Here is a 17,485-nt window from a genome sequence, read left to right as displayed (position 1 = left end):
TGTCCGACTTTCCGTTTACTGTTTTACAGTGTCAAAGTGGCTGTTATAAAAAGTTCATTAAAACAGTAAACCTATTGGTGGCCTGAGAACTTTTATTTGGCGTGAAAACAGAAATAAATGATACATGTATTTAATGCATAATTAATTAATTAGTTCATACATTTTTAATGCACTTATGTTTCCACGCCAAATAAGTGCCAGTAAAGTTATGGGTGAAGAGGAATACATGTTACCATGGAAACACTTGGCCATCATTGTCGTTTTGTATAAATACAAGATACTGTATAATCAGAAGCTATCAAAGCCAAATCAGTGTACAGTAGATCCTCGCTTTGCCAGGATTATGTTCCGGAACCATATATGAATTATTATTATTTTTAATTATTATATGAAATATAATTATCAAAAATCTGCAAATTTGTGATTCCTGATTCACAAATGGGAGGGGGTCCAGTGTATGGGCATGCTATACATAAAAATGCAACAATGGTTGTGTACAAAATAATAATGGATTCGCTTTTCAAGGCACCCAAAGCGCTTCACAATGAAGTGAACCCATTGTTCATTCACTCCTCAGTTACACACTGGTGGTGGTAATCTACATCTGTATCCACAGCTGCCCTGGGGTAGCCTGACGGAAACGTTGCTGCCAATTCGCGCCTACGCCCCCCCAACCACCACCAAATAGTCATTCACATTCATACACCAGCGTGGGCAGCACTGGAGGCAAGGTGGGCAAAGTGTCTTGCCCAGGAACACAATGACAGTGACTGCGAACGGCCAACATTTCCTTCCAAACACTGGACATAACACAAACATGCTAGTGCAAACATACACAAGGTGTCCTGATTGGTCTAGCAATATGACCGACTGCTAAAGTAGCAGCATTTTGCAAGCAATACTAATTGGTAAAATATCATTTTGTTTGCATAAACAGCGACTCAGATGTGATTCCTTGACACATCACTTGTTTTGATCAACTGCAACATCAAACAAAAAAACATTACGGCAGCGGTGGCACAATGTCACGCTAATCTCTGCAAATTACCAACTAAATTACCTCTTAGATCTCAAAGTGGGTGCGCTAACGTTTTTAGCACCCAAACAAACAGTACAATCAACGTTTTAATTTGCAGCTGCCAAACAAGCTGTAAGTTATAAAGAAAGAGAGAGGAGATCATGAAGAAAGCAAAAGACCGCGTCAAGGAGGCAGACACCGAGAATGTTTTGCCTCTGAAGTCTATTTCTTTGCACTCTGTTTATATTATATTTCTGCATATTATATTTCTGTATTCTCCAGGCAAAGATGCTCATGCTCTCTTGAGAAAGTGTTATTAAAAAGGGTGATAAACGTGTTTTATATTAACTTTTGGGGAATGCACACTCCTCACAAAAAAGTTAGGAATATTTGGCTTTTGGGCGAAATTTCAGGATGACGATTACCTTTACAAGTTAACTTCATCTCTAAACATGCCAATGTACATGTCCAGGTCTTCATACTGCACAACATACTGTTCTCTAGTAGCGTATTTTATATCATTAGACCTTTCATATTTCAAGTGCAGCTACCCTTTTTGTCCACAGACCGATTCTCTAGTAACGATCTGATGATTGCAACGTCAAAGGTAATGGCCTCAGGGATGATGAGACCTTTAATAGGACCTGTTGTCAAAATTAACACGCCTATAACCTTTTCCTTCACATTCATTATAAGACCACATTGACAGCCAGGACCTGATGTCTTTCATTAGACCCTATCGTTGAATTACATTTCCCTGAAGTCTTGTCAATGTCAGCTTTTAGTGCACATAATGTTTGCTTCATGCTGCTTTCGTAGAGTTTCTATAGCTTGAATGTTTTTTTTTGTTCCCCACATCCAGAAAATGTGGAAAAGTGCAATAAATGCTATGTATCACACAGAAATAACGTGGTCTGTGAATGAAAACTGCACATGGACACACGGGTGGGCAACGTTTTTCTAGTGAGAGCCGCATACAGAACAATTAAAGGAGGCGGGGGCCACTTTAATGCATTTTGTGCTTTAAGACGTGAAACCAATCCATTGTAAGTGAATATAAATGGCAGAGCTGTCTGTACTTCCTCAGAAGGCTGGCGTCCTTCAACGTATGCAAGAAGCTGCTACAGATCTTCTACCAGACTGTGGTAGCTAGTGCCGTCCTGTATGCAGTAGTGTGCTGGGGGAGCAGCCTCAACAAGGAGGACGCCACACGCCTGAACAAACTGGTGAGGAAGGCAGGCTCTGTCATTGGCACTGAGCTGGACAGCCTGACATCTGTGGCAGAGCAGAGGACACTTAAGAGGCTCCTTTCCATCATGGACAATCAGCACCATCCAATGCACAGTGTCATCGCCCAACAGAGGAGCAGTTTCAATGGCAGATTACTATCACTGCCCCGCTAATCCGAAAGACTGAGCAGATCATTCCTCCCCCACCCCATGTGGCTTTTCAACACAACAGAGGGGGAGCGATAAAAACACACACAGGATTGGGCTTATTAATTTATCATGAATTAATATTATTATTATTGCACTACAAATTGGAATTGAACATTATGTATTGTTTATTATGTTATTATTATGTATTGTTTACTATCACCACTTCCAAAAATCTCAAAATCTCACAGTAAATGTGTGGAATTGCAGAAAATGTGGGAAGTCTTGTGGTGCGTTCACAAAATTAATAATGAATTGATTTTATTTTTTAAAATATGCTGAGGGCCAATAAAAAATTAGCTGCGGGCTAAAAATGGCCCCGAGATCACACTTTGGACACCTCTGACAGAGAGTCGATGTGATGTCTAAAGAGGAGGATTAAAAATTGATTTACTTTTCGCCTCTTTTAGCAGCTTCCTGCAATTACTCAATGGGTTAAAAACTTAATTTCCACTTCCTCTCTTACCTGTGCACCACGCACAAACACACACACACACACACACACACACACACACACACACACACACACACACTTATCTGTCATCTTTGAAGAGCAGATGGCTGCTTTCCGGCGCCACATGGCCAACACTCAGGAGATGAGGGGAGCTCTTTAAGGAGAAAATTACTTTCAATCTGCTGTAGAAACGTCAGCTCCTACGTTTTATTTATTTATCTAGTTTTTCACGGCGTCAGCAACAGCCTAAGCACCCCGACTAACCCCAACCACAAACAACACGCGGCACAGTGATTGGACAACTCACCATTTATCTTCAGTAGCTGCTGTTGATGATTATGTAAATACGTTACGCCTGAATGAACAACTCAAAGACAAGGTCATAAAGTGAGATTATTAAAAGGCTGTGCAATCAACGAGCTCTGGCTTATAACCCAGCTTTCCCACTTTATGTCATGTCCTCCCAACATGAGGGAGGCTATTGCAGATATATGGATATCCACATTAATTATGCACACTGGGAGTCAGTTTGAGTGTGGTGGAGAAAAAGACATGGAATAGGAGAGCGAGCAGAGACTTTTGTCACTTTCTGACTTTGAGTTGCACAGAAAGTAGTTCGAGGCAAACTTCAACTTGATTGAGGAGGTGTTCTTTACACGCATCTTGATATTTACTCCCTCACTCACACGCCGCAAATCAACGCAAATGCCTATACCTCATTCACAGCGGAAGCAAAAACAGTAAGTAACAACTTCACTATTTCATACTAATGTATAACCTGCAAGACATGCTGGGTAACTTCCTGTTGGAGGAGTGTGTGTGCTTCCCGGCATGCCTTGCGGATTACAGATTTGTATCACGTCATATTATTTTGCATGTATATTGATGTGTAAGGGTTTATTTCAATACCCTCAAAGTCTATGTGGTCAAAAAAAGATTTTTTTTTGGGCGTCTCAAATACTCATTTTTTTGTCACTGTCCAGTGGTCCCCGAGAGGAATCCGGCAGGGAAAACAGGAATCTACTGCACTTCCATTCCAAGAAAAGGAGCAGCTTTACGGGTGTTAAGGGAGGGAGGATAGAAAGTAAAGGGTCTCTAAAATATGTATTATTTTACAAGCTTGGTCAGTTGCATGGATTAGACGGGAGTTGAGCGTGACTGGTACTTACAATGTGGAGCATGATGTAATCGCCCAGGCGCGGGGCGCTGTCGATGCGAACCAGAATGCCGTCTTTGATGGTCGTGCTGAAGCCTACCGCCAGTCTGTCTGTCCGTGTGCTGGGCCTTTCATTATTGGGCCATGTGTATGTGATCAGACCCCCTCCTTTACCGAAGATGTAGGTGGTGCCAGCTGCGGAAACACAAGGAAAATGATCAGAACCTTTTGTTGGAGGGACTAGAATAAAAGTTTTCATTCTGTAGCAGCATTTTGGGTTATAGCTAATTGGATTCCTTTCAGTCTTGAGCTTCATCCGTATGACCTATCCAGACCTGAAATATAGTCCCTTCCTAGGGAATAACAGCCACCGTTGCCAGAACCGGATAAGCCTCCCAATGCTCATGTATTACATATGAGAGCTGCAACTAAAGAACAAGTACTGACAAGAAAGGAGAGAAGGGGGAGAGACGGTAAAAATCGACAAACCTTTGTTTGCTTTAGTTGCCAGATGTACTATACAGTATAAAACAAGTCCCTGGAACACCCTGGAAGCGGGGAGGACACTGACGAGAGCACATTTTTAGGATATCAGTTGCAAGGTTTGGTTAATGCTTTCACTTAGAATCCACAGTCCATTTCCAAGGAAAACAACATTTTTGCTTTTAGGGTTGTAGTTATTTCCATCTACTGAATGTTCCAGGGGTACATCAAACATTAAGTGCTGAATCCTTGAGCTGCATAGCCCTCAAGTCTATATTAAAAGGCATAAGATTATGAGAAGATTAAAGACATTGGACCTACAGCAGACCAAGTTGAGAGCGAATCAATATGAGATGAAACAGGCTACTTGTGGCCTCGAGATACTGGGAACCAATTGGCCCACCAAATAAACAAACAAAAAAAACAAGGCACCATTTATACGGGAAAAACATAAACCTTTCAAAGTGAGTCTCAGTGGAGTCTTTTAAAATCAAGTGCCTTGTGGAAACATTGCACGTGTCTTCAGTCCAGACCAGACTTGTGCATGAACATGAGCAGTCATGATGTACCAATACACCGACATTGTTTGGCACTTCATTACCGATACCAATATCAACGAATACCGATATAGGCACCAGCTCTAACCCAAAACTAAATTCAGGACATATCCTGCATAATGAATGAATGAATGAACATGCATAATTGGCCAGGGCATAAAAGTCTGTGTGTGTAAAACGGAGATTATTGGTTTGTGTCATAAGTAGGGGTGTAACCGACGATACACAAAATTGGGTGGACGACACGAGACAAGACTAGATTTTAACATTACTTTTAAGAAAAGTACAATGAACAAATATAAAAATATATGACAATATATGACAATTTACTAATTTCATTTCTACTATGTTATACTCTTCACTGTGTGTATGCTACCAGCCCCGGATTAATCACTTAATCAATCGGTTACCCAATTAATCAACAATTATTTTGATAAATCAATTGTAAATATCATCGGATTTCAGCCTCTCAAATGTGAATATTTTTTAAATTTCCTTAGTCATCCAAATACCTATTATGTTTTATTTATTATCTCTATTATATTAGCCAAAACAAGATATTCACACATATCAGTTTTGACTTTGGAAAACAGTGATGGGCATTTTTGTCTCTTTTCTGCTATATTGTGGACCCAACCACTAACTGTAGGTGTTTGCTTCATATTAATTTGGTCCATCTACTTATGGCCTAACCGATTACTTCATTCAATGAAACAAGCTTCAGATGAATTGATTGAGAAAGTGATCATGATTGTATGTGTACGTTTATTGTTTTACTGAAGCTATTTGACAAACATTTTGACTTTTTATTATTTAACATTTTAACAGAATATTCAAGTGGCAACCTGGCGTTTGTGCACTTATTTGCTCTGTCAGGTCAAATCTTCTATTTCTGAATGACGAGGCGGAAATGAAAAATGTGTTCAGATTCATCGAAATCAAAAAAATAATTGTTAGTTGCAGGCCTAGACTGACAAAAGGGCTCACTCTGTTCATGCCGTTGTTTTATGAAACAAACACGGCAATGCGCTGAAACCAATGCACAGAGTGAATCCTCTTCCTGCCCGTTTGAGGCGGGAGACGAGGAAAACACACGCATGCACATGGCAATCCATTGAGGCTGAGTTCATTTTCATTTATTGTGTCATTAATTTATTTATCATCGTCCCAGGCCTGGTGCCCACAGGACCACCTGTTTTTAACCTTATTTAACAACAGAATATGACGTTCTCGACTTATGGGTGTTGCTTTCATTTCGTACAGTGGTGGACATGCGTGCGTGCACCTTATAACACATACTGGATTTACAATATATGGTGAACTGTGGCAGGTCATTACAAATAAATGAATACTGTATATGGGAAACACTGATATTCCAGTGCATACAGTCACTTTTGGAGCTCTGTCTGGATGGGGATCACACGTGAAGCCTTTCAACAAAAAAAAAGAAGCAAGAAACAAAAAAAAGTACACTTTTCGCCAGATGGCTCTCGTGTTAAAGTATGCTAAATTAAGATGTTCATGATAGACCTTGCATCAATAATTTTCTTTCTCCTCATCCTCTGTCTAACCCTCACTGCTCCCCTCCTTTCCAAGTCAGCTAAACATCTGCTTCTGCCTTGTGATGGCTGCCCAGCTGTCTCACTTTTACCCCCATGAAGCAGCCAACAGTCTGCTCTGTGGTCCGTAACACCCCGGAGACGCCACCAACATATGGACAAGCGGAAGTAAGAGCGAGCGAGAGGCTCTAACCACCAGATGAGTGTGACTGTTTGCCCGCAGACACGCAAACAGGTCGGGATTTTGCAAACCTCAGGTGTCAGAAATGCAAATTGCAAGCTTATGTCGTCTTTGCTGCAAGAGAAATGTCCTCAGTGTCAGCCGCAGTGGGCTTCAAACAACTGTTTGCTTGCATATAAGTAACAACTACACAAGGCTTGCAGACACCTCTTTAGGAAATGTAAGCACCATTTCTGAAATAAGTATTCTCTCAATGGCTTTGCTGTAATCGAAGCAGATGTTTACTTTGCGTCTCACCTGCTTAAAATAGCACATTTCCTGCATGCTGACTGATGCCACAAGGATGCGGATAGCAGCCTGCAGATATACTGGATCTTGCCCTCACTGTCTGGTTGCCTCAAATTTCTTCTTGCCAAAAGAGTTTAGGCAGACTTACTGCAAGCAAACTTCGCCTATCACATCTAACACACACACACACACACACACAATCTTTTCTGGAGGGCATGACAATGACGAGCAGCAACGATACAAGCACCCCAGGGAGCCAATTATCACATAGAGATTTGCTTAGTCTTTCTGGAGGACAATGTACGGCCTGAAACACATACAGGAAGTCACACACAAACAGTGACGCACGCAGGCGAGGCAGGCAGGCGGCTGGCGACACAAATGCACATCGTGGTGCAGGAGCATTAAAGATGCAATCGCACGCACAGGCAGTCAGGAGATGATGCCCTCTCACATACAATCTGAGTGGGTGATTATGTGCGCAAGTATGGAGAGGAGTGAATCCCAAATCGACAAAATGTGGCAACTTTCCCTTCTGCTCAGACTGTTCCACTCAACAGTACCATTTTCATTCACTTCCCGTTTGCCTGCAGAGGACAGTGTTTCCAAAACATAGGGGATCAGGATGCAAAATGCATCATTTCCCCCCCCAAACAGTAGATTATTTAATGGCAAAGGGCCTTTTGATCCTTGTTATGATGCATTCTATCATTGTCATTAGTTTATGTCTATTGTGTAACAGTCTTAGGGACCACTAGCTTTGCATTGCTGTGCTGGTTAATGGAAGAAACAGTTACATTTTGGTGAGGATCTGGATAAATGTGCGGATACAGGAATCACAATAGCCTCTCCCATGTGTTCATTATCCTCCATCAATTAGGAAGTACCCTGCTACCTAATCAAATTGATCTTAAGTTTGTTTTTGGTTTGCACCCTACAAAGTGACTTAGTTATCTACAGGTGGTCCTCGGTTTATGACGTTTTGGGCCGCAAACACGGCGTACACACGCTCAAGAATCATGGCGGCGGAAGAATACGTTATGTGCTCACCATTGGCTGCACTCGACCGTCACGACCATCATTAAGGATAAACATCGGATTTTAACGGCAGCATGCAACTGTGTATATGGCCATGTTAGCATTGCTAAATATATAAATCAAATTGTGGCCTAAGGCGTTTTTGGAGTACTGTATGTCAAACATCAGTAGAGATCAATACCTGTCAAGCAACCTTCAAAGCAACGCAAGTAAATTTCCCATTTAATGTATTCAACAGAAATCTTTTTAAAGTTATGTGAAAAGCCAACATCAAAAGAACGGGACCTGCAAACAGGACCTAGCTGGATCACAGGGGACCACTTTCATCTTCATAATTTATCTCTGCAGCAGATTATTTGAAATCTGAATGGGTGTGTATGGGTAGTGTAGTGGTTCACACAGCTGACCAATTGTCATTCAGTACTCCATTCACAATCACCCTTTGATCTGGTCCACTGGGATAGGCTCCAGGCTGACTCAAAACAAGATAAATGGTCTAGAAAATGGATCTTAATATGTGCAATAAAAACACTTTCTTGAGAAAATCTGCCTGCTGCATACTTTTTATTTTTTTACTTATGCAATAATTGGCATTCGTTTACTACTTGTCTGCTGTGATTCATTGCATCTGCACTTTGCCTCCATTTAGAAACTCTCACTGTGGGAGGAAAGATTCCGTTAAAGTCTTGGCCTCTATTTTCTAAGAGGACCCCTGAGACACGGCGGAACAGACATGAGGTCGAGACACCTGTCTGCAAAACAGAACCATGTCCTGTCCTTCAAGACCTTGTGTGACACAAGTCAACGACAGAAAAGAGACAGAAATTACACTCCTTTCAAACCATGTGGACGGAACAAAAAACCTCCAGTCGCTTGAAAACAAACATGCTGACAGAAGCTATTGGCATCCTCCAAATAGGCAAGTAGGCAACATCTCCTAACTCACTATGCATGAGGCAATGCTATCTGTTAGCAGCAGAAAAGAGGTGAGCAGATGCTATGGTGTGCATTTGTTAAAAAGGGCTAATTGCTCCAATTGCTCCGCCACACTGTATTAAACCCTTCTGTTTCGAAGCAGCTGTTGCAGTATGGATGAGCAGTATGTATACTATATATACAGTAGTATGTTTATGCAAATGCAGCCACAATGCAAAGGTAGTCCCGTTTCACAATAGAATTCTTGGTAGTCATTGCATTTATTTACACATGCACACACTTTCAGTACTTTGTGTGTGTTGTTAGCTTTCATGTATTTGCTTCCTTATGAGAGGATAATCTATCAGCAGGCTCACACCTCAGGAGAGACAAAAATGTAAACAGTGAACATTGGTAAAAATACTTTTCTCTCTCCGAAAATTCTCTCTCCATTTTTTCAGCAGAAAACATTTCATTCACCCTATGCTTCACTAATATGATTTTTCATTAAGTGTTGAAATGCCGTACTTTGTTTGGCGGTCCTTGAACGCACCATAATTGCTGTGAGACACAAACGTGAAATTTATATAGAACTTCTACACCGTGACTCAGAGTCCATCTGTTCATGGATCATCTTACATTTAAGAGCATAATCTCTCCGCATGCTCGCGCCCCAGGGGATGAAAAATGTATACAGTGGATCCCCGCACATTTGCAAATGAACAAATTAATGAAAATAGGCAGTTTTTCCCGCAGAAAACACTTCTCATTCAACTTCAGTCGGTCATAATTTCTAAACCTATGATAATGCAAGAAAAGCAAACATGACAAACATGCAAAATCGCAATTTTTAAATGTTTATATCTTTATTCTTCACTCTGTTTTTTCATCAAGCATTGCCATTTCCCACTTTGTTCGGCCGCCCTTGAACGCATCATAGTTGCTGTGAGATGCAAAAGGGAAACTTGTATAGAACTTCTACACCGTGACTCCGATTCCATCTGTTCATGGATCGTCTTACATCATCGTTCATTAGTGGCGAGTACTCACATATTTGGACTTTAAAATGTGGTTAAGTATGTGAGGCATATTGAAGAGAGAAGGGAAGGGTTCCGGAGCTGAATCTAATCTAATCTAATAACTACAACAGTCATTCTTATTGCAAAAGGTGATCCAAAATCGGAGGAGAACGTTAGCGTTCGGAGGGAGAGAAGGGGCAAGGCGTGACAAAAATAATTCACAGTTACTCTACGATTTTCACCATTCGCCCACAAAAAGCGAGGATCGATGATAAAAACACAATTTGATGTGTTCAAATAATTCAAAAAAATGAACCCCCCATTCACAGGGAACCATTAGGCTTGTTGTCCTCTCCACACACCAATAAAGAACAGTCGACAGATGAATCAAATTGCAGGATAGTGAGCTGTGTAATCACTGGGATTCATCTCCATTTTACAACCTCCTACTTCATAATTCATATTTCCAACTGTTGCGTCCTCCCCCTCAAGGATAGAGTGAGGCATGGCGCTGATGACTGAGTGCTTTTGCTCCGTGTGTGTGTGTGTGTGTAGGTGTGTGTGTGTGTGTGTGTGTGTGTGTGTGTATGCTTCAATAGCATTCCCGCAGCATACACAAACTGCATGTTAGAGTTGTCTCTCTCGGTTGTCACTACACATGCACAGCAAATGTTTCATCACTCATTGCAGATGGAGGTACAAAAATGGAATATGATGGATGAAGGGAAATATGTTGTGAGGAGTGTCTGTGTGAGGCAAACAGCCAAGTATTTGAATGATTTAAACTCCGTTTCCCTGTTCGTATATGCTATAGCAGAGGCACACTGAATGGATTGACGTAGGAGAACACAAATCTATTAGGAGAGGATGAATAATGGACATACTAGAGACAGAAAGGGAAAAATGAGCTTAAGTCAGTATGTTTTTCTTAAATTAGTCCCGAAGAAAGTTATTGGGTTTTTTTGTGGGGCCAAATCTGAAAAAAGTAGATTGGATCTTATGAATAAGACCTGACGAAGTCAGCTGAATTCCGATATATAGTGTCTACAGGCATGTAAATTTGTCATATTGGTCATATTTTATTCCAAAAAAACCAGTACGATTGTTTCCAGGGATTGAGGTTTCAAAGTAAAAGAATCCTTACAGAAAGACCAACTACAGGCAGAACTCCATCAGTCTGTGTTAAAAAGTTATTTCCCAGGTTGAGCATCGCACACACAGGATTACGAGGATAACTCTCTTCATCGCAAATGCAAGACGCGGCAAAGCTCTGGTAGCTTCTGGCTTGGGATGCCGAGCAGCACAGGCAGCCTGAGTGATAAAGTGGGAGCCGCTGGGCAGCAGCCCCGTCCACCAATGTTTGGGAAGTCCAAATTGTTCACAGGAGTGTTTGTGCTCGAGCCCGTGCCAAAAGAAACTCGTGATTTATTGACGACACTCAGGAAAATGAGGTCATGCAGTGCAAATGTAACATCCTATGCTTTACATGTGTTTAAACAACAACCTCTTTGCACCAGACATGGAAATGCAAATAGTGCAAGTACGAGCATTTCTGTTATGATAATCTGATATTGTCTTCTGTGTAAGTTATTCCACACTAAGCACACTCGCACATGCACTTCCTTGCTTTGTCCACTGGGACATAACTCATACCGACCTTCCCACAAGGATTTCAACAAAGAATTGTCCAAAAAGTCATCTTAAGATGAATCATTTAGATTCAGAAGGAAGATTTCACTTCATATTTTCAACTTCACTCACCTTGCCATTGTGTTACTGTTCTATGCGGCTAATATGGTTGCTTTGATCAATCTGATGAAGTCAGCTCCATTAGTTAGAAAAGGAAGAAGGAACAACAAAGAGGATTTCATAGCCCGAGCGAGAGACGGAGGTGGGTTGCGGTGGGTGAAGCGGAGATCCATGCAGCATTCTAGATACAAAAGAAAACCTGCTGCCTTTAATGCTGCAAACGAGCATCAGTCGAATTTTTGGCGAGAGATAACAGGGATAAAAGGGGAGAGGGTACAAAGCGAGTGAGACTGCTACTAAGTCAAAGACTCAGAGAAGCTGCAAAGGCAGAGCAATGTCATCTTGAGATGGCAAAACAACACAATTGGGCATCTGAAAAGCAATCCTTGACGCAGCCTGACTATGCTTTCGATGCCATTTATATTCTGTTGACTTCTTTCACTGTTCTGAGCGAAATTAGGACGAAAGTGTCTCCCCTCATCGCCATCATTCATAATGCATGACGCACAATGTGAGGGAGAGTGTGTGAGGCGTATCACTTCAGAGACAGGCCACCCCAAACACAGCAGAGGATTAGGTGAAGAAGATCCCCTCAAGAATAAGGATCCAAAGCTGGCTCAGAGTGGAAGCATCATTTATAATTGAATCTTCCCTTGAGGATGGTGGGGTGAACGAGGCCCGCCTCCTTTTCACACTCTCTCTCTGTTTGTCTTTGCAATGACCGAAAGGCCCCCCCTGCACACAAACACACGGCAACAGTGTTGGCCACAGATTGTATTCCAACACTTTTGGGAATCAAAATAAAGTATATTTACTCAAAACTTTTCCCGATCCAAATTAAAATTAAACACTGCTGTTCTAATTTGACTTTCCATTATCGTTTTTAGCACTGAGAAATCATGAAAAACACTAAATCAGTGGAATCGGATAGGAGAATGCAGTGATGCACGTGTAGGAATGAGCCGGTATGAGATTCTGACAGTATGATAACCTTTGGCAAAAATATCACAGTTTGACGGTATTGTAATTACAGCTCTAAAATGTGTGATTAAAAGTAAAGTCAAAAGCCATTTTTAAGCCATATAACATGATGAAAGTGGAACATGTGCATTTCAAATAAATAAAAAAATAACTGAATTCAGGTCACACTTTTCCCACAAACGTTCAGACTGCGAGGAATACCACAAGACGTGACGAAGTATTCCCACTTTCCACTTTCTCTCATATCGTACAAACGGTATGTCGCATAATTTTTGTGGTTTTGAAACCGTGACTTTTTCATACCAAAGCGGTAACCGGCCCATGCCTACACATAAGCACTGTGGATGGCTTAAATCTAAGTACGGGTGGTCCCAAGTCAGATCTAATACCTAAATGATATTTAAATTAACTCCTAAGTCACTCACACTGCACACAGAACACATGGGAATAAAATACAGTAATAAAACACTAAATACAAGAATGAAATAAGATAGTCGTAAAAAATGAAAGCCAAAGCACTAGAAACCTTTATCGCAATAAGATCACTACACTGCCTAGTTATTACTGTCACTTTCAGATGATCAGCTAACAGTTATTTCTTCTGCAGCACAATCCAAGTGGTTGTCGTGTCTATGATCAATGTTTGTGCAACGATACTGACTGATTTTTCATCTTCTCTCAGAGTCACAATTGCTTGTTTTTAGACAGCTCTCTGGTTTTCATGTTGTTTTCACCTTTGTATGCAGTCTGCACAGGCAAAACCTATCCAACCCAATCAAACCGGTGATCGAAGACACCTGGGCAACAGAACACCTCCATCTCAAATGTTTCCATACAGCAAAAATAAAGCAATTGACCTCACTGGTCCTACTTCTACTGTAGAAGGCACTGTAGTGCAGTGATTCTCAACTGGTGGGTCGCGGAGCCATTTTCAGTGGGTTGCGGGTATGTCGCTGGGCAAAAAGAAAAATTTAGGTAATGACCTGATCTCTGTGAATGCCCCTCATGTTCTTTGTGCTATTCACTTGAAGGCCATTTTTATGGGTGACTTTGGAAGGGAAGGACATGGAGTGTGGGCTTAATGTGTCGTCAGTCCGACACACAGCTGCAGATATCTGCTGGAATAGAGCGCGCCATCTAGAGAGAAACAGTGTCTCACCTATGTAGCTCATGTGTTGAGTGGAGGAACAATGGAGACTGTTCACATTCAAAAGTTAGCGCCCTGCAGGCAGCCGTGTAATTGTGGCAAACAGTCCATTTAAATATAGGTTTGAGAAAAAAATTCTTGCTGTAGTGTATGCTTCCATGGTTCACCATGCTGCAACTACTTATCGCACCACGCTCGGGTTTACAGACCAACATTACGTTTTTATTTCATTTATGGGGGCGCGTACGTAGCCATGAAACTCCATAGCACGGAACGCCTCGACCTTCCCTGTATGACCTGAAACAGGATGTGTTGTAGAAAATGAGTGGATGATGTTAAAATATTAGCTAAAATATGAAAAGTGAATACTAGAGGAATACTAGATATTGAAATGAGAAAATTCAAGTGTCCAAATGTGCTTGCAGAGTAAACTATTCTATAGCGGCAGATAGTGTGGCTGACTTATTTTTCACCACATGACAACAAACCACAGTGGCAAATGGATTTTGACGTTTGCCTCAGATTGGTCGTGCACAGAATGTCATGAGGCAGAAAAGACCTACTCTTTGTCATCAGAACTGCCATATTTACACCGAGCTGTCATTGCAAGCATTTTCCTGATGGTGGTTAACTTGGGTTCTTTTCCGACCTGCAGATTTTCTTCGTCTTTTGCCTTCCTCAACTGGTGTCAACATGTTCAAGTTAATGTTTGATGCATGGCGCATATTTTTCCTTACACCCACATTAAGTAGATGTATTTTAAGATGGAAACTGACAGTTACAAATAGTGTGTCTGAAACATTGGTGGTTATGGATCTGCCTTTGAAGAACATGAACTCGAGACTAGAGAGAGGCTGATAATTAGCGTCTACTCTGCCTTTGATTTCAGCAACATTACAAAATATATCGAATTTACGATGATGCACACTCCTCGAGTAACTTATTGACATCAAAATGAAATAGCAACATATCAGATCATTATTTTTGTTCCAGCTCTGTTACCTTACCAACTTCATAGCGCCAGACAAAATATCGTCAACCACCCACATCGTATACTTTCATCCATTTTTGCCGCGCCACACTGGAGATTTTTAGGGCCTCTTCCATGGATGTACCAAAGACTGGTACAATATGGGCCAGTTATTTGGCTACACTTGTACTACACGTGTACTGTTTAGGACACATATGGCCCAGTATCTACACTAAACACTGTGTGGCATGCATTACAACGTCTGATGTGTAGTACATACTGTACGGTTCATATATCGTATTGTCAAACACAACTATAACCCCGTAATGACCACCTATCACCATCCATCATCCCTTCTCGCGCGTTCTAGGCTTGCAGCAGGAGACTTGATGTTTAGAGTTTTAGAGCTAAGTGAGTGACACTAAGAGGTGGCCCTTGCTGTTCACGTAAGAGTAATTACAGACACTGGGATTGAGGACAGCAGTTAGAAATTAATGGTGGTAGACGACCTCTTGTATTCCACCAGGCACCCTACATGTACTGGAACAGTTCGGTTGACTATGGTTGGAGGGGAGTGTTCATGAATAAAGTTATGAATACATGGAAATATTTGTATGTGTTGTGAAGGATAAACCGATGCGACTGGATATCCGGTTTGACAAGCAAACGATTCAGCGTCCTGTATCGATAAGAATCAGCCATAAATCTTTAGATTAATCAATTGTGGAGACATGCATCAGGTATCTCGAGAGAAGCAATTGGTTGACAAAGTGTCTTTTAAACAACGCAAGAGCCTGTGCTGCCGGCGAAAGGATTGTCGCGCATGCTCCATAGCTTGCCATGACTGAAGACGAGAATGGATGTAAATAGCAGCAGGGGTGCTAGGTAGCTAGCTCGTCACCGCCAAAGATTTTCAACACATCAGCAAAAAAAAAAAAAAAAAAAAAGTTTGGAACGTCCTTGGATTTTACAGGAAGGGCGCAAAACTGGACCAGCCAGACCAACAGAGGTGAAAACACGATGCTCAGTCTGAAATGTTGCTCGCTTGCTATTGTTAGGACATTTTGAGTAGGAGATTGTTTACTTTTCCAAGTTCTATTTACGTATTTGTGCTTGGACACATTTTTTCCACTTTTGAAAAAATGTGTAATTATTTAAGGGACATTTATTTATAGTGTATTATTGATTGGACTGAAGGTTAAGACTCGGGGTGCTCTGATCGGCCACCGACCAGTATCGGCCAATTTCCGTGAAAAAGCATATGCCCATACTTGCTTTTTTTTTTTTTTTTTTTAATGCCGATCACCTTCAGCTCTGACCCCAATCTTGAGCATCTCTAAAAATAACCACAGTTGAAAATACTGAGTTTTCATTGGACAGTATTATACATCTGTGCATGTGTCTCTTTCTGCCGTGACGTTGCCACAAATACAACAAAATGTAGACGCAACCAAGTGCTTCTACACCCCATTTCTCTTCACCTTTCCTGGTTGGCCTTGCCTCTGACTCAATCATTCCTTCATGTATATCTCCATTCCACCGATACCAGCTGGCTGCACTTGCAGCCTTTGAAGATGTACTTAGCTGCACTGACGAGAAATTTAAAGCAAGTGACGGCGGCTTTCAACAGCTCATGAAAGGCAAAAGAAATCTTCCTCTCCGTGTGAGTGAAATGGGTGGAGTGGGGAAGGGGGGTTGTTGAAGGGGTATGGGTAGTGGGGACGGGGACTCCAGAGGCACAAGCTTACTTCAATCCCCCCAGCTATAGTTTGCACACATCTTGGCTCAGACGACACCCATGAAAATGAGCAAAATGCAGAGGAAAGTCAAGGATTGCCTCAGTGACAGAATGTCAAGCTACAGGAAGAAAACATCCACCTTTCTTTCTATATTTTGTTATGCTTATAACGCCGATGTACAATGTGTATTGCACTGCACTGGGCTGTCAAGCTAATTAGAAACGATTACATTCTGTGGATACTCGGAGCAGAAGCTTTGGGAAAAAGAGAATGCTTGCTCCGTGACCTACACATCTTTCATGTGCTGCAGTAGAAGCGAAAGTTCACAGAGACCATTGATAGTCGAGACATGAGTTTTTGTTCTATCAAAAGGATGACTTCAATGTGTGGGCAGACACGGTAATAAGTGCCACGGTCACACAGAGACATATAGCATGAAGCCATTTTACTGCACTGTTGAATTTGGATAGTGATGGGAGTGTGTTCGACTATGCTAATAGAGGCAATAAATAACAGCACAAACTCTGTAAGTGAAGTGATAAAAGCATTTGAACTTTTAATCTGTGGTTTTATTATTTTGTCTCGCTTTTGGCAGCTGAGAACTGAAGCCTGTTGGTACAGCAAGACTCTCTATTGGTACTTTGTGGTAGGTCACTAGTAGTGCTTTGGGATCCATTTCCACTCAGGGACTGTGGCAGACCTGACAACTTTCAAGACATTTTAGGAGTACATTAATACCTCGTTTATCGTTTATAATTGGGTCGAGACCTGGCCGTGATTACTGAATTTCCGTAA

The 17,485-nt window shown here is 41.5% G+C and overlaps 1 protein-coding gene across 19 annotated transcripts in view; it reads right to left on the bottom strand.

Annotated features, from left to right (window-relative positions):
• LOC129172466 (neurexin-3b) overlaps positions 1-17,485 on the bottom strand; it is a 296,454-nt gene that overhangs the window by 75,225 nt on the left and 203,744 nt on the right. For all 19 annotated transcript variants that reach the window (XR_008567019.1, XR_008567020.1, XR_008567021.1 and 16 more), the window contains one exon: positions 4,078-4,259. Coding sequence is in view for 15 of the 19 variants with exons in the window: in XM_054762202.1 (XP_054618177.1) it covers positions 4,078-4,259 (182 nt within the window). In the remaining 4 variants the exon portion in view is untranslated. The remainder of the gene's footprint in view (positions 1-4,077; positions 4,260-17,485) is intronic.

The sequence above is a fragment of the Dunckerocampus dactyliophorus genome, chromosome 19 (genome assembly GCF_027744805.1).
Source record: "Dunckerocampus dactyliophorus isolate RoL2022-P2 chromosome 19, RoL_Ddac_1.1, whole genome shotgun sequence".
Classification (NCBI taxonomy): domain Eukaryota; kingdom Metazoa; phylum Chordata; class Actinopteri; order Syngnathiformes; family Syngnathidae; genus Dunckerocampus; species Dunckerocampus dactyliophorus.
This window is presented reverse-complemented; position numbering and strand designations above follow the sequence as displayed.